The sequence below is a fragment of the Amphiprion ocellaris genome, chromosome 17 (assembly GCF_022539595.1).
Source record: "Amphiprion ocellaris isolate individual 3 ecotype Okinawa chromosome 17, ASM2253959v1, whole genome shotgun sequence".
NCBI classification, from domain to species: domain Eukaryota; kingdom Metazoa; phylum Chordata; class Actinopteri; family Pomacentridae; genus Amphiprion; species Amphiprion ocellaris.
Window position 1 is genome coordinate 20,435,286 of NC_072782.1, and position 18,168 is coordinate 20,453,453.

At 38.7% G+C, this 18,168-nt stretch overlaps 1 protein-coding gene across 5 annotated transcripts in view; it reads left to right on the plus strand.

The window, feature by feature from the left end:
* Positions 1-18,168, plus strand: part of LOC111575953 (huntingtin-interacting protein 1-related protein-like) — a 67,582-nt gene that overhangs the window by 36,690 nt on the left and 12,724 nt on the right. For 3 of the 5 annotated variants that reach the window (XM_055019230.1, XM_055019234.1, XM_055019231.1), the window contains exons 6-21: positions 847-1,032; positions 2,431-2,494; positions 3,701-3,843; positions 3,940-3,996; positions 4,366-4,446; positions 5,570-5,646; positions 5,733-5,794; positions 9,097-9,237; positions 9,319-9,376; positions 10,142-10,217; positions 10,309-10,446; positions 10,533-10,655; positions 11,261-11,444; positions 11,543-11,631; positions 11,910-12,026; positions 12,151-12,252. In XM_055019230.1, coding sequence (XP_054875205.1) covers positions 847-1,032; positions 2,431-2,494; positions 3,701-3,843; positions 3,940-3,996; positions 4,366-4,446; positions 5,570-5,646; positions 5,733-5,794; positions 9,097-9,237; positions 9,319-9,376; positions 10,142-10,217; positions 10,309-10,446; positions 10,533-10,655; positions 11,261-11,444; positions 11,543-11,631; positions 11,910-12,026; positions 12,151-12,252 — 1,698 coding nt within the window. Of the gene's footprint in view, positions 1-846; positions 1,033-1,646; positions 2,119-2,430; positions 2,495-3,700; positions 3,844-3,939; positions 3,997-4,365; positions 4,447-5,569; positions 5,647-5,732; positions 5,795-9,096; positions 9,238-9,318; positions 9,377-10,141; positions 10,218-10,308; positions 10,447-10,532; positions 10,656-11,260; positions 11,445-11,542; positions 11,632-11,909; positions 12,027-12,150; positions 12,253-18,168 lie in introns of those variants that run through there. The other 2 variants (XM_055019233.1, XM_055019232.1) reach the window with 2 other exon arrangements.

An 18,168-nucleotide genomic window follows, 5' to 3' on the forward strand; every position in this document is an offset into this window, starting at 1 on the left:
TCTTTTGCGTGGACCAGTCTTTGTCTGAGGGTGTTATTTGGCTTAAAAAAGACAGGGATCTGGTGTTTGTTGAAGATCCTCCTCAGTTTTTCAGACAGTCCAGACACATACGGGATCACTATGTTTTTTCGCCTGTTCTCCTTCTCTTCAGTTCTCACTGGGTTGTTCTCCTTTCTGGATCTTGTGTGAGCCTTCACAAAGGTCCAGTAAGGATATCCACAAGTTTTTAGTGCCCCTTTCAGGTGTTTGTGTTCTTTTTCCTGGCCTTGGGTACTGGTGGGTAAATTGTCGGCCCTGTGTTGCAGGGTCCTGATGACCCCTAGCTTGTGCTCCCGAACTGAAGAAGCCTCTTGGATGAGAGGTGAAACTTCTTCAAGGAACAGATGTAAGACATGTCGTATTAAGATCCATTTTGTCACTAAAATAACAAATGAACACTTCTTTTCAGAAAAGGTGCGCACTGAATTGCTGTTAGATCCTGACTATTCCTGTCTCCATGTCAGGGATCATTTGTAATTCTAAGAAATTAATGAAGTCAGTGCTGTTGTCCCTCTCTTGCTTAAAAACGATCATATAGATCCTGCTGCTGTCTGATGCTGCAGGCATTTAATAAACTTGGAGGAAAACTCCTACAAACAGCTGGAAGCAAAGTAAACTTGAGCTTCTGTTAACATTTTGTCAGAACCTAGATTTCACTCATTATTGTTGATAATCATTAATCTGACCTGTGTATGGATGACAAAGACGTTTTGTGGTTTTGGCCACACACACTGCCATTTGCTTTCTGTGATGTTTTTGGACCAATATTATTGGTCTTGTTTGAGACTTGTTTCTGTCTGTGATCAGGGGGAAGTCTATCTGTCCAGCTGTTCTCTGCAGCAGCTGTTGGATGAGTCAAGGTTGGTCGCAGCTGGCTCAGAGAACAGCAGCTTGAGACGCCACAGCTCTTTAAAGAACTGTAGGACCACTGAACCTCTTTACTTCCATGAGCGCCAGATGCCCCAACAACACCCAAGTACCTCGATACTCCAGGTAGAGAGGAGTGTCATGATGCTGCGCCTCTTTTCATCTCTCTGTCTCCATTTGTGTTCATGGGGTGTGGCATGATGGGTGCAACATGTTTGGTTTGACAGTTGCTCATTTTACTTGCACTGTGTTAAGACGTAAGAGCTTAATGTTTTTTTTCCCCAACGGACTGATGAAGCTCCACCCAAAGCCTGCCCTCGACAAGGAGCCAACCAGCCAGCCATGTGTACTTCTTTACATTAACTGAAGATTCAATATTTTTATAGTAGAAACTTCAGTATTCACCAGAGTGCTTAAATATTAAGCACTGGCACAGAAGCACAGACTCAAAAGTCAGTGTTACTACTTTAAACAGCTGCACACGCCAAAGCTCAAAATGTACTATCTCTCCAGAAAAGGATGAAATGATCAAAATACACACTGTTAAACGTTTTGATTAATTTAATATTGTTTTATATGTGTTACTTTCATTTCATAAAAATCTGCCATTGATTAACACACTTAAACTATGTATTTTTAAAATCTTGATGAAGGTTTTAAAGGATGTATTGTGTACAGGGTGAGACGTGAAACCAGTTCTACAGGGCTGTTGAGTCCTGGGTCCTTGTTTTGTCTTTCCAGTTTCACTTCTTGCAGATCTGCCCGGTGACTCAGAGGAAATGTCTGTAGCTGTGAATACTTTTTACAACGTGTAACTTGGATATCGTGCCACTACTTTTTTGATAAATTTATATGAAAACTCCACATAAGTGGTCTTTCATTGCCTGAGAAGGAGGATTTTTTTGTGCATTTTTACGCACTTGCCGATCTTTTACACACCGGGTTTTGTTTCCTCATTAGCGAGCACTGTTTTGAAATGATGCTGCCAATTTAAAGGAGGGAAAAGCGAGTTTAAAGAGGAGGAATTTTAGGAAGAGAGACGCACCTTTAATTGTTTTTAAGGGGAGGGAGAACACACAGCTGAGGAGTTGGACCATTTGGGAGTTATACGTTTGATTGTTGGTTCACAACATGAGCAAGTCGAAGAATAAAAGTGAGAACAAGACAGAAAAGGCTTTGGCTGCGGAGAAGGAACAGTTTGGCAAACAACAGGTGAACAGTTTACTTTAAGGCTAAATCCTAATACAATTATAGTTGATGTCGCATTTTGAGTACATTTGACCATTTTTTACTTTATATAAAGAGTAACTAAGAGTAATGTGAAGCCATTATCAACAAAAAACATTTTATATGTAATGTTTCAGGGAAATATTTATTTCTGTAATAAATGGGAGTTGAAAAAAGTTGTTGTGCCTTACTGGGGTGAATCCAGCTTTGTTTGTTGTAATCTACAAATGTAATCTAACTAAACTGACCTGTTGTCATGGGTTAGTTATGTTCTCATTGTTCCTTCTTTTTTTTTAGCTCCACAGCATCAGCAAAATCGTCGCCACTGCTGAAACACCGCCCAAAGAAAAATATGTGCGCAGTATCCTTTTAAAACATTACCTGGAGGAATAACATAACCTGCACTGTTTTCTGCCAAATTACTTTTATTAACTTTACTTTGTAAAATAATCTTTCATTGTGTTGACTAGTAGATTTTACAGTTATGCTAGTGACTTTGTGAGTTTGTAGATTTAACTAAATATTGGCCCTTAGCTTGTTAGCATCTGCTAATGACTTAAAAACAAAAGTTCAGCTACGATTTATGGCTCCGTTAGGCTAAAATATTAAAATAATTTGAAACCAGTGTTATTTTAATCAAAAACGCCACCCTGACAAGGACAAGTTTATCAAATATACATCCATTCATTAGGTGTTATGCTAATGCTAACTGCCTCACTGTTACAACGCTAGCACCCTTAGTTTGATACCATGCTAACATTTGCTAATGACTTAAAAACAAAAGTGCAGTTTTGATTTATGGCTAAAATATTCAACAAATTTGAAACCAGTGTTATGATAATCAAGAACGTCACCCAGAGACGGACATGGAGAAGTTTATCAAATTGACATACATTCGTCAGGTGCTATGCTAATGCCAACTGGCTCACTGTTACAATGCTAGCACCCCTAGTTTGACACCATGCTAACATTTGCTAATGAGATATTGAGTAACGTTTCATTAAATAACTGCACATATTGGCGTTAATAATGTTAAAATGATGACAAAGTTCACACTGTAATGGACATGAATGGGTTTACTAAATTTAAACCCATCCGTTAGTGCTATATGGGTCACTGCTAGCACTGGTAGTTTGTCAGCATAAAAACATTTGCCAGTAAAATAAAAATAAAAATGCCGGTAAGTGCATATATTTGGTTTCATTTAAATGGCTATTGGGAAAATTAGAAATTTGAAAGTCTTAATAGTACCGAGTGGCATAAATGTGTGAATCAAACTGAAATAACTCAATCACTTTCGTGCTTTGCTAATGCTAACAGAGTCACTGTGACAATGCTAATGCCAGTTAGCATGTTCACTACATTTTTCCATGTTTTCATGTCCTGTTTTTTTGATCTACACCATATAAAACAGTACAATTAGAAGTTACTGATTTTTTTTTTCTTCTGAAAATACAAAAGTTTGATGGTTTACTGGGATCGTGTATCAAAGAAGGGATTGCAGACTATTTCCACCACAGTTCAATTTGTGCGCCAGTGTTTTGGAGTTTCCTTGACAGCTGTGCAGATGTCATCATGGGAACTCATAAGGAAGGAGGAGCTACTACCTTCTGGTCCTACACACTCAACCTGCCTCTGTCCAGTAACTCCATGGTCAGCTGGAAGTTCTGCTATCTGCTGCACAAAGTGCTGAGGGATGGACACAGAAATGTAAATTCAGTTTCTATATTAACTCCACTGTTTTCCACCACTTTCCTTTTTTGTGTCATCGATGTGTAATCTGTCTCATCTACGTCTGGTCTACAGGCTGTTGCAGATTCTTACAGATACTGCCGCAATGTGAAAGACATGGGCATCTTGTGGGTGAGTAGCTGCCACGATAAAGCTGCAGTTTAGATTCTAACTGGAGAAGATTGTTATGAGAGTTTTTTTGAGCAATAGAGTTGAGAAACCCTTTTTTTAAAAGCTGCAGCAAACTATTTAATCCTTGTTTTATAAATATCATATAACAATTTCTGCACACACTCAGATTGTTTCACATAGTAACAAATCTGACATATGGTGTGTTTTTTTTCATGTTTAGTTTGGTTTTTTTTTTCAAACCCTCCAAGTATTTATTTCATATGTTATATTTAAATTTATACCTGACTCAATTGTTTTAAAACTTAATCGTAAGACTAGTGTCTTAATAAAGTTATGCAATGCAATCTAATATATTGTTGTTTTTTTCAGGGAAGCTTACATGATCGATATGGCCACATTGTGGCCCTGTCTGCTAAATTCCTCAGCCACAAAATGGAATTTCATGCAAAGGTAATACTTTTTTATTGTTCTATGAGGTCTATAATTATTTACAGGGATTTTATTTACTGATCAAAGGGTACATGTTTCACAGCAAAATTAGCTTTACACAACTTTGCTGTTTTTAGCCTTTAGAGACAGAAGATTGAAAAAAAAAAATTATTCTTACTCTTCCAAATCTGACCTCTTTCTGCTATTTAAGACTTGATGACATGCAATGTGAATGTCACACAACCAGGATTTGTGGTTAGAATAAATGTTGGAATTAAATTTAATCAACATTTTTTTTGAGAAAAAAATTTCAATAAACAGCTTTTTCTTGAGATAATAGTAAATGTATTTTGGTGTTAAAAAGAATATGTTTAAAGAGTTTACATGCCTTTAAATGGCCTTTAATGTGCACACAAATACAAAGGGTATTTGAAATATATTTTTTATTAATCATGCATTTGTAGTTTATAAGATAATTTTTAGATCTGTATTTGTATGATAGACATTTACATTTGGTTAATTAACCATGTGATTGTCATTTAAACAAACTGACACTGGTGTTTACATGCTGCAGAGGGGAGTTGGGGAATTCATGTCATATTTAGAGATCTTCTCTACTTCTCTACTTTCCTTTTCTATTAAAGGCAAATGTAGATTAGTCCACTAATTCAAAAGTCGAAAAACATCTCTGAAAACAGTAAAGTACAGTTTAATTATTAAGGCTAAATACTGTCCAAAAAATTATTGTGTGTAGCTTTTAAACAGCCATTGAAATTGGTAGTCACATTTTTTGAAAACAAATCATATTTTAAACGCCACTTTATGTGGTTATATATTGCTACGGTCAACTGGTCATATGCCAGTTTGCTCTGATGTAGCCATCTTGCAACCGTATTTTAATTTTCTACATCAAAATGCTGTCAGTCGTGCTGGTTTTATGCAATGTCATCAGTCTTAGTCTTTGCTGGTTTACAGCACATGAGCACTAGTGCAGGGAGAGAGAAGCTGCCAGGTGGCTACATAACATCTTAGAAGTGAGGACAGTTTAATTGTTTAGTAAACTAACTGTACAGAGCCCAAATAATAGTTTGGTTTATTTAAATGTAAAACTAGAATTTGATGACAAGAATGCCCTCTTCCACAGCACAAGGTGATCCCAGGTAACCTAGAGGCCAGTGATGAGACTTTGGAGAGGGAAGCAGGAACTGACATGACTAAAGTGTAAGTTTTCTGCTTTCTAACTGCAGCTGTGTTGCTTACCGACTGAATGCAGTGTTTATCATTAAACATGTTGTAATGTGGTGCAGGTTGGATTTGACACAGGAGCTACTGGATTACTTGGACGCTGGACTGAAGATGGCAGAGACAGGTTAGTCCATCAGGAGCCTCATCAGCACTTCTTTCAAAAGCATCATTAATTAGTTTGTACCACTTAGTCTGTTAAACCAACACATTTTTTGTCTGATCTGTCTACTTTCTGACTTTAACTGCCTTTACACTGATCAGACATAACATTATGATCACCTGTTGGTCTGCTTTATGCTGCTAAAACTCCTCTGACCCAGTGGGGCATGGACAGAGGACCTCTGGGGATGTTCTGTGGCAGTGGGATGGTGGCAGTGAATTCTGTGGGTTTCAGGGGGGGACCTACCTAGATCAGGCTTATCCTGGCACATCCCACAGATACTCAATAAGATTTGGATCTGGGAGTCTGGAACCCGGGTGAACACCTTAGCTCTGTTGTGTTCCCTGGGCCACTCCTGAGCAGTTTTTGTGGCGTGTCGGGGTGCATTGTCCTGCTGAGTGTGGAAACTGGCATCAAGGACAGCTGTTAGCAATGACTTGCAATGTTTAGGTAGTGGTACATGTCAAACATCTACATGAATGTCAGGACTCGAGGTTTCATAACAGAACATTGCATTGTAACAAGGTGATCGATATTCTTCACTTCACCTGTCGGTGGTCATAAGGTTGTGGCTGATCAGTGTATAGGAATTTCTGTCCCACCAATGCCGAGGACCAGTTATTAAATGCAGTGTAGATTTTATTTTATTTTTTAAAGGTCAATATGTTTCTAAATTCACTTTAATGTTTACTCTATATTTATTACTCTGCCAAGGAACGGGTGGAGTTATGTGATGATCGGTGTACGTTTGTCTGTGAATCTGTGAATGTCTGTCTGTCTGTGTGACACATTACTGAAAAACAGAGCAACAGATTTTGATGAAATTTTAAGAGAAGGTCAGAAATGACACAAGGACCAAGTGATTAGATTTTGGCAGTGATGCGGCTTATAGTCTGGATCTACAGCTTTGTTAAAGATTTCCCATTGGGAGATATAGCAGCCGGCATGGCGTCACTGTAACCACGATGTGAACACTGTGTCGGTTACCCACTGACGATCACATGATTGCGATCCCACTACAAATTGACTGTGATTTATCAGTTGGAAATCATACAAGGAACAAATGATTAAACTGTGGGCTGTTTCTGAGTCCCATCAATTCCTGCCGCCCGCTACATATTTAGGTCACACAATGTAGCAAACCCCAGCCAAACACGTTAAGTTCAGCTGTCAGCCTTATTTTGAACACAAATTCACCTTTCTGTCCTTCACTCATTTCTTCACCGTAAGAGCTTGTCCCCATTGCAGCTAGGTGCTTCTAAGTTTAGACACATCCTTTGCTAGACAGCAGCAGCGTGTAACCATTGCAGGGTTTCCTGTACATTCATTCTGAAAATCCCAGCGCCGCTCCTTTAAATGTTTTTTTTTTTTGTTTTAATCGTCGCAAATACAGTCTCCACCTTCACAGCAGTCCTGCACTGTGTCGGGTACTCGCGAGTACTAAGGTCGCCGCTGCAGGAAAAAAATTCTAAAGGAAACACTGCGTTGTCTTTCACCTTTATTTGAATTTTCTGACTTTTCGGCAGCGTCTTTGTCATGTCAAGAAACCGCTTCTTAGAGAGTCACTGCTGGAATGGTGACAAAATAAAAGCCCGCAACATTAAAAATACATCTTCAAAATAAAAGCATCGAAGGAACTGTTATTTTAACTGTAGCAAAACAAAGGTTTACCAAAAATGATCAACAGACTTTTATAAGAGTAATTTACACGCAATTTGGTATTCATACATAATATGCACATGCATAACACATGCTTGTGCTCAGCGCAAGGTCATTTTTTATTAAAGATTTCATCTGTCGGAAATGATACGTCAACTGAACAGCCTTGGCGGAGTACTGCACTGTCTGAGTGCTTTTCTAGTTTAGCAAATGCTACTCACACGATTAGTTCTATTTATATTATGAATAAAACAATATATATTTTGGAAATTTTATGATGAAGCCCAAAGTGCATTACAAAATAAGGCCAAATATAATGTGTCAAAAATAGAAATTAAAATAAATGACATAAGTAGTGAAGTAGAATTGTAAGATTCAAGGTTGGATAACCCCAGATAAAAGACAGGTTACAGGATAAATATTAAAATACTTTCTAAAAGCCAAATAGCCAGAAAGTGATCCAGGAGGCAGGATATCCCACAGTTAAACAAAATGCAGTCTTATTTGTAATAATGGTAATAACATTTTTTTAATAGTTTGTACAGCATAGTTTATATATTAAGTCCTCAAATTAGTATTATTATCATCATTACTTACACTACCATTCAAAAGTTTTGGTCACCCAGGCAATTTCATGTTTTCCATGAAAAGTCACACTTTTATTCATGTGCTAACATTACTGCACAAGGGTTTTCTAATCATCAATTAGCCTTTCAACACCATTAGCTAACACAATGTAGCATTAGAACAAAGGAGTGATGGTTGCTGGAAATGGGCCTCTGTACATCTATGTAGATATTCCATTAAAAATCAGCCGTTTCCAGCTAGAATAGTCATTTACCACATTACCAATGTCTAGACTGTATTTCTGATTAATGTTTTCTTCATTGAAAAAAAAAGCTTTTCTTTCAAAAATAAGGACATTGCTAAGTGATCCCAGACTTTTGAACGATAGTATATATTCATTGTATTTATTTATTTTTCTATTTATATATACATATATTTTGTCTATTTTATATATCTTTTTATACTTCATATTTTATTCGTTTTGTATTCTGAAATTTGACTTATCCTGCCTCTGGTGTTTCAGTCAATGTTTTAATTGAGTCTTATTATTTTTATTTATAACATAAATTGTTTTATTTTATACTTCTTTTCTTCTGTAAAGCACTTTGTGTTACATTTTATAAAAAGTGCTATACACACAAGTCTGATTGAGTAAGTTAAAATACAATAAAACACTTAATGGTGATAAAACATTACAGTAAAACACATTAAAATACTAGAGACCATGAAAAAAGTAATAAATAGAGTTGATACCAGTAAATTATGTAAAAGTACAAAAGAAATACATGAATGCGAGCCTAAAAGATAAATTTTACGGTATTAATTGAAGCCTTTGTGTATAGGAACTTCTTAATAAGAGTTGAGGTTGAAACTAAAATAAAAAATAAAAGACTGTAGTAAGTACTGAAGAAAAAGTGACCGTTTCCAGCAGCAGGGGGATGTGTAGGTACGACACTGTGGGTTTTTAATAGTTCTCGGACAGTAAATGAGCAACAAGTTCACAAAATGATTGTTTTGTTGCCATGTTTTCTTGCTTAAAGTTTTGCGTCAGCTGGATGCCAACGGAGCCAAATCCACCACCCCAGCTGGACAATGCAGACTGACTCCACTGATCCCACTCATCCTGGACTGCAGTTTTCTCTACCACTTCTCTGTGCGACTGTTGTTCAAACTTCACAGCCGTGAGTGATTCATGTCTTTATTGAGTCAGACTCTGTTTTATTAGATCAAATTTTTAATCCATCATGTCCTCTGCTTCACAGGCATCGCTCCAGATGTTCTTCTTGGACATCGAGAGCGGTTTCGTGATCTGTTCATGAGGTAGGACATCAGTATTATTAGGAAAAGTAACTATTTTTACATTTTGTTGGGGGGTGGTATTCAGTCCTCTGAACTCCAAAGTTTCTGGGTGTTTTTTTTGCTCCTGTCACATTTTTACTTATTGTATTTTTCACTGCTATGAAAACAGCAAAACCAGGGCAAGAAGTATCCATGGTTACTGTGCAGTATACTACAGTTATAACGCGCAAACCATAAAAAAAAGAAGAAACAAAGGTTTCATTTGTATTTGTATTTATTCTACAAAAAATGTAAAAACCAGGAACCAACCTGTTTGTTTGTAAGCGCCTACAGGTGCCTGCCAATAATGATTCAGCTGAGAAGTCCCAGATTTACTTTGTCATGTAACTGTTGGTTTTAACTGAGTCAGCTATGACTTCACAGTTGCATAGTGGAGTTCAGAATTTGGACTTTTTTAGAGTAAACTGTTTATTTTCAAGTGGCATACGTTTCTACGTATCTACTTTATCCTAAAGTGACTGATCAAAAGGCAAGATTTTGAGTTTGAATTTAGATTAATACCACACAGGATCAGATCTAGGACCACTGCAGCATTTCTCTATCTGATCATCAAACATATGTCTTACCCAGGTTATAAAAGCTGTAATTTTGACATTTTTTACAGATAACATGCCTTTCAAAGTCAGATTTGTTAGTTCAAAAGGACAACGTGCATGAACATGAAAATGTGAAATAGGAAAACAAGGAAAACAACCCTAAAACTAACAGCTGTGTTTTCTGCTGCAGCCTCACCCAGTTCTTTGACAGAGCTAGAGAAATGGAGTTCTTTAAAAGTGTTATCCGGATCCCAGATCTTCCAGATGTAAGTTTCCATTAGTGTTTTCTCCTTACATACACTTGTTTTATGTGGTTTTCCATTGTGCACATGTACTTTGTTCATCACAACTCCACAGGAACCTCCAAACTTCCTCCGAGCTGCTGCCTTGGCTGAGCATAAAAAGCCGGTGGTGGTGATGCCCAATGAGGAGCGTTATGAGGAGGAGGAGGTGGAGTCACGGCCAGAGTTTAGATCAGCATCTCCGATGCCACAGGTACGCTCACATGCAAGTCAGGAGATAAAATATATTACCATCTTTGTTTGGAATCCCCTCTAACATTAAGCTTCTTATCATGGCAGTACTACCTGGTTAGCCAAATGGGAGCATCTGATGCTTTCCTAGAGCAAAGAGAAACAGAGAATGAAAGTCTGAAGAGGGAGCTTGAGGTGTTGAAACCTGAACTGCAGCTCATCAAGTCTGAGGTAAGTGATGGCTTTGTGTCATTCAAATATTAGTATTCTTACAGCTTTATTCAGAAATGTATGAATGAGACTATTATAGTTTCATCCAGCTGCCTGGTTACCTTGTTCTGTGTACAAAGGGAGCCTAGCCCTCTGAACCTTACAGTCTGACCCATGTTCTCCTTTGTGTTTTTATTCAAAAAACTCTAAAACGACCTGTATTTGCAGTCAAACCTGCTGCTTTTAAATTATGTCTGGGATTGTTAAAATATTTTAAGTGCAGCTTCCTTGGCTGTCGCGATTAGTAGGCACAAAATGGTCTTACATCAATACATTGCCTGTCTGCCAGTGTGACTGCATTCATGTAGACTTTCCAGTTTGAAGTGATATTAAAATGTTAATCAGACACGTTAAGTAGCAGTCTGAGTGTCTTCTTTCCACAGATGCTAACCAGAGAGCACTGAACTCTTGGGTCTCAAATAGGAAAATGTTGTATACAAAGTGTGTCTTGGTCACAAATTTTATGAAACAAAAAACTAACCAAAAGCTCTATCACAAACATGTTTATTTATGTTATGTGTTAATAGTTTCCACTATTGATCAAAGAGTTTCCTCCTCTTCCTCAGGCTCAGAGATGTGTCACCGAGTTGAAGTCTCAAGTGAACCGTCTGGAATCTGAGGTGGAGGAGCAACGCACTCACAAACAAATGGCAATGGTCGAAAACGAACATCTGCGGATGGAAGTGGAGGCGCTACGGAGCACTAATGTTGCCAATGTTGGCGCTCAGATTGGATTCAAGGAGGCAGACAGTGAGTGTACAGATTTAGGTAAAGGTGAATGAGCCGTACAAATGTCGCTAAAGCTGACTGACAGTGTTCGTCCTCTTTATCCCATTGTCTCCACACAGGTAGAGCTCAGGCAGCAGAGATGCGTTTTTCCCAACTTAAAGAGAGACACGCAGAGCTGGTTACCAGCCATGCTGATCTGATGAAGAAGGTAAACTACAGATTATTTGTTGTTTACTTTGAGTACATGCCTTTCTTTTCCTCCTTGCTGAGAGTTCAGAGATAATTGACACTATTACTATGTTTTTAGGATGAACATAATGCAGCAGCTGGTTAACTTACCTTAACACAAAGACAAGAAACATTTTGAATTTGATAGGTGGATTTTGTACCTTCCGTCAGAGCGAGGCTAGCTTTGCCTTCGAAGCCAAGCCAACTATAACTTTCTGTCCCTGTGAAACATCTGTTGCTGTTTGTGTTCATGTGAAGAATGCAGAGACAGTGAAGTTATTGTCAAGTTCAAAACAAGACCAAGATCATTTACTAAGAGCCAAAATGCAGCTGGAAAACGAGGTGGAAAATCTACAACAGGAAAAAAGAAACACGGTGAGAGCTTGTCCAACTCCAACTCATAATCACTCCTGATGTTATGCCTTTCAAACACAGTGATCTTGTGTAGATAGACAGAAATTGCTGTGATTATTGACGAGGTCAGTCTCATCCCAATCAGATGGGTCAGCAGCAGCAGGAGGTTGACCGCCTGAACAAAGAGCTACTGGAGCAAAGAGCAGAGCTGGCGATCCTCCACGGCGCTCTGGAGAATAAAGAGATGGTAAAAGGCACATACAGTTGTGCTCATAAGTTTACATACCCTGGCAGAATTTATGATTTCTTGGTCATTCTTCAGAGAATATGAATGATAACACAAAAACTTTTCTTTCACGGACGGTAAGTGGTTGGGTGAAGTCATTTATTATCAAACAACTGTATTTACTCTTTTTAAATCATATTGACAACAGAAACTACTCAAATGACCCTGATCAAAAGTTTACATACCTCAGTTCTTAATACCGTGTATTCCCCCCTTTAACATCAATGACCGCTTGAAGTCTTTTGTGGTAGTTGTAGATGAGGGTCTTTATTTTGTCAGATGGTAAAGCTGCCCATTCTTCTTGGCAAAAAGCCTCCAGCGCCTGTAAATTCTTGGGCTGCCTTGCATGAACTGCACGTTTGAGATCTCCCCAGAGTGGCTCAATGATATTGAGGTCAGGAGACTGAGATGGCCACTCCAGAACCTTTAACTTTATTCTGTTGTAGTCACTGACATGTTGGAACATCCAAATATGTCCCATGTGCAGCTTCCGGGCTGATGAGTGCAAGTTTTCCTCCAGTATTTTCTGATAACATGCTGCATTCATCTTGTTTCCTGTGCCTCTGTAGCTCACACATCCCCAAAACATCAGCGATCCACCTCCGTGTTTCACAGTATGGATTGTGTACTTCTCATTATAGGCCTTGTTTACTCCTCTCCAAATGTAGCGTTTATGGTTGTGGCCAAACAGTTCAATTTTGGTCTCATCACTCCAAATGACTTTGTTCCAGAAGTTTTGAGGCTTGTCTCTGTGCTGTTTGGCATATTGTAAGCGGGATGCTTTGTGGCATTTGCGTAGTAACGGCTTTCTTCTGGCGACTTGACCATGGAGCCCATTTTTGTTCAAGTGCCTCCTTATTGTGCATCTTGAAACAGCCACACCAGTTTTTTTCAGAGACTCCTGTATTTCAGCTGAAGTTATTTGTGGGTTGTTCTTTGCATCCCGAGTAATTTTTCTGGCAGCTGTGGCTGAAATTTTTGTTGGTCTACCTGACCGTGGTTTGGTTTCAACAGAACCCCTCAGTTTCCACTTCTTAATTAATGTTTGAACACTGCTGATAGGCATTTTCAGATCCTTGGATATCTTTTTATATCCCTTTCCTGTTTTATACAGTTCAATTATCTTTCCCCTGCGGGGACAATTCTTTTGCTTTCCTCTTGATTTAGAAGCCAGAAACATCAGTGCAGCACTGGATGAAAGATGAAGGGCCTGTCAAGAACCCAGAAACTGAGAATTCGGCCCGGACGCATGCGTGGGATGTAGACGTGCATAGCTTATGCTCTCCACCGCAACTTCAACAAACTTGCTTTAAAACACCACAAATCTGCTCAGAAGTTGATTACTCTTGCTCGTGCATCTGTCTTAAACCTCCAGCATTGCTTATTTGGACCATGCCACCGAAAGGAAGCGCTTCAACTAAAAACAAGACCATTGACGGCTACATCGGCGGAGCTAATGCTAGCGGACCTGCTAGCGATAGCCGCTCCTCCGAGCCTCCTGCTAAAGCTAACACCACAGATGACAAAACCCAGACATATGACATATGCAAAGAAATGTGCAGGGAGATGTCTGCGTCTATGTGTAGAGAGATGTCTGCGTCTGTCCTGGAGAAGCTCGACGAGCGTTTCGATGCTTTTGATGCTAAATTTCAGTCAATATTCTCTGTCCAAGCTGATCTGCAGAGCCGTGTGACCAGTCAAGAACAAACAATCTACGCACTTGAGGAACGAATCGACGCCCTGGAAACCAAATACGAGGCTTTATCTAAACACACCGGTCAGCTTCAAAACAAAGTTCTGGAGTTAGAGGGTCGCTCACGCCGACAAAACATCAAGATCGTCGGAATAAAAGAGGACTCTGAGGGGGGAAGACCAACTGATTTTGTATCCAGGCTCATCCCTGAACTTCTGGGTAAACATCATTTTCCGCATCCAGTGAAGGTAGACCGAGCGCATCGCACGCTACAGACCAAACCGTCGGCGGATAGTCGGCCGCGCACCATCATGGCCCGTATTCATCACTTTCAGGTGAAGGAGATGATTCTACGACTCAGCCGGTCTCAACCGATGGAGTATAAAGGAAACAAAATTCTGATTTTCTCAGATTACAGATTATACAAATGATGTAATGGTTCAACGTCGTGCCTTTCGTGATGTTATGCAAGCCCTGAGAGAGGAAGGAATTAAACACTACCTGCGTTACCCGGCTCGATTGTGTGTGCACTGGAATAATAGAGACGCATCGGTGACGTATGGAGATCCAGCGGCGGCAGAAGTGGCATTACGGCAGAAGGCACGCGGTGATTCTACAGACGAGTAAGACTGGAAGCTTTGTTTGAGTAACGTCAACAACAACAACTTCTATGACTTGCTTAAGGTGAGACTGTTAGTTATTTTAGGATGAGTGCACCATGTTTCAGACTGGTTACTATTTACCCGGTAATAACACTTATTAATGGTGCACCACTTCCTTGATGACTTTCAGAATACTAGTGATTGTTTTAAAGCACATTTTGAAACCAGTATCATGTTGTGGTGGAGGGGCACCGTGACTCGTGTTAGACCTACTATTTGTCCGGTAGCTCCACTTATGATAAAAAGGGAAGATATGCGTCTGGTTCTGGAGACGCAGACTCTGAGTTGGGGATGTGGGGTGTTTGTAATGTTCATATTTGTTCTTGTTTTAGGCTCAGACGCAAGGTTCTATTTCATTGTATTTGCAAAACTGTACCAACCAGATGGATTATGTGTAAGTGCACTGTCACACCACTTTTTTTTTTTCTCTTTATATTTCTAAATGACTAGTGCACAAGGAAATTTACAGGTCGGCAGTAGGGATTTACAGTTGGTTTCATGGAATGTGAAGGGGCTTGGAAGTATAGTCAAAAGAGGGAAAGTTTTTAAACATCTCAAATCTTTATCCGCAGATATAATTTTTCTACAAGAAACTCATATCAATTCGTCTGCACAGCAAAGATTAAAGTGTAATTGGATATCCCAAATTTATCAATCGCCATTCACCTCTCACGCCCGTGGCGTGGCAATATTGTTCAAAAAGACTATTCCATTCCAGGTAACCTCTGTAACCAACGACCCTCTTGGTAGGTTTATTATGGTTACCGGTAGCATGAACTCATTTCCCTTAACTTTTCTTAATGTATATGGTCCAAACACTGACGAGCCTGGCTTTTTCAGGAAAGTTTTTGATTTACTCCCTGACAACAATGACTCAAATATAGTAATTGCTGGGGATTTCAACTGCTACCTAGATCCTTTCCTTGACAGACTTTCAACACGGCCACCACCAGATAATGCGTCCATGCGGCTTTTAAACAACCTTTTGAAAACAAGAAATTTAGTTGATATTTGGAGAATCCAAAATCCTACAAGCAGAGACTACTCTTATTATTCTCGTGTACACAAATCTTACAGCAGGATTGACTACTTTTTGATTAGCTCAAATCTAATTCCGCAGATCACAAACTCTAAATACCATAATATATTAATTTCGGATCATAGCCCCGTAACAATATCCTTAAATGTCTCTCTTAAAAAACCGACTTATTCTTGGCGTTTTAACCCAAATCTTCTTAGTGATGACAGCTTTATCAGAACCATTACCACTAAATTGAATGATTTTATAGAATTAAATGATAACGGTGAAGTGTTTGATTCCACCCTGTGGGAAACTTTAAAAGTAGTTCTACGAGGTGATATAATCTCTTATACGTCAGCTCTTAAAAAAGAAAGAGAAAAACGCTTAGTTAAAATAAATAACTCACTTCCTGTTTTAGAAAAAAAATATCAAAACTCAAAATCCCCTAACGACTATACAAAAATAATGAAACTTAAATATGAGTATAATGGCATTATGAGTGACCAAATTAGTAATTTACTTCTGAAGTTGCGACAGAAAAATTTCGAGCTCGGAGATAAACCAGGCAAATTGTTAGCACGACAGCTTAAGGGCGCCCAATCTTCTAGAGCAATTTATCAAATCAAATCCAAAGCTGGTACACTTATAACTAATCCCGCTGATATAAATAGTCAGTTCAGCGAATTCTATCGTGAACTTTACTCATCTAAACATACAGTTACAAAATCTGATTTTGATCATTTTTTTGAAACTCTCACATTACCTAAGTTGAGTGATGCAGCTAAGAAATATCTTGACTCTGATTTTACCTTGCAGGAAATCACTACGGCTATAAAGTCGTTTCCATCGAATAAGGCGGCTGGGCCTGACGGCTTTAGCGCTGAATTTTACAAGAAATTCTGTGATATCCTTGCACCCCTCCTACTCAGAATGATTAATGAATCCAAATGTAATGCAAAGCTACCAAAAACTCTTTATGAGGCTAACATTTCACTTATTCTAAAAAAGGGTAAGGATGAAACAGATCCAGCTAGTTTTAGGCCAATTGCACTTCAAAATGTTGATCGTAAGATAATTGCTAAAATTCTGGCTATAAGGCTGAACAAGCACCTAATATCGCTTATTCACCCTGACCAGACAGGGTTCATTCCCGGTAGACTTTCTTTTTCTAATGTTAGGCGATTACTTAATACAATTTATACTGATTATAGTGACTCCAAAGGAGCTTCCATTTTGTCACTTGATGCACACAAAGCATTCGATCAGGTAGAGTGGCCTTACATGTTTGAGTCATTGCGCAGGTTTGGATTCGGTGAAACTTTCATATCATGGGTGAAAATAATTTATACAAATCCATTGTGTTCTGTTTTGACTAATGGTGATCGGTCAGCTCCATTTCCTCTACAACGTTCAGTTCAACAGGGCTGTCCGCTGTCGCCAGCTCTTTTTGCTATTGCACTAGAACCTCTTGCTGTAACAATAAGAGAACATCCACATTTACGTGGGCTTCAGGTCGGTGGTGTAGAAACAACTATTAGTTTATATGCTGATGATGTAATCTTGTATCTTTATAACGCTGAAGAATCGGTTCCTCATCTTCTCAATTTAATTACATCATTTGGAAAACTATCAGGATATACCATTAACTGGTCAAAGAGTGAGTTTATGCCTCTCACCAAAATCTATTCTCAAGGCTTTTTGGAAAGTGTTCCATTCAAAGTAGTCAATGATCAAATTACCTATCTCGGTTTGACCATACCTAAAGATCCGAAATTGATATTCAAATTAAATTTCACAGAATTCATATCAGGGCTGAAACAGAATATTGAATGCTGGAAACTTTTGCCTTTATCAATGGTTGGACGCATAAACTCAATTAAAATGATTTCTCTCCCTAGATTCCTATATTTGTGTCAAAATCTGCCCATTTGTCTTACATCAGCTTTCTTTAAAAATTTAGACTCAATTATTCTTTCCTACATCTGGAACGGCAAAAATGCCAGAATCTCAAAGATACATTTACAGAAATCCAAATCGGAGGGAGGGCTTGGTCCGCCGGTACTTAAACATTACTACTGGGCTGCCAATGTTAGGGCCTTGATATTTTGGCAACAGGACACTCTGGATAATCACACAATCCCTGCCCCACTGTGGCTTAAAATTGAGAGCAACTCTGTCTGTAATTCTTCTTTACCAGCAATGCTATTTTCAAAATTTGAAAAACCAGAGTCTTTTAAGAACCTGTGCTACACATTAAAGCAATCTGTGAGGATCCTAAACCAAATAAGGAAATTTCTGACTTTACCTGATACATCAGTTCAAACACCTATATGCTTTAACCACCGATTTGCACCTCCATGGCATGACAAGTCTTATCATGACTGGAGAGAGAAGGGCTTAATATCAATTCTAGACCTGTATGTTGATGGTAAATTTGCATCATTCAACCAATTGAAAGAAAAATACAGTTTACCTCAATCACATTTCTTTCGATATTTACA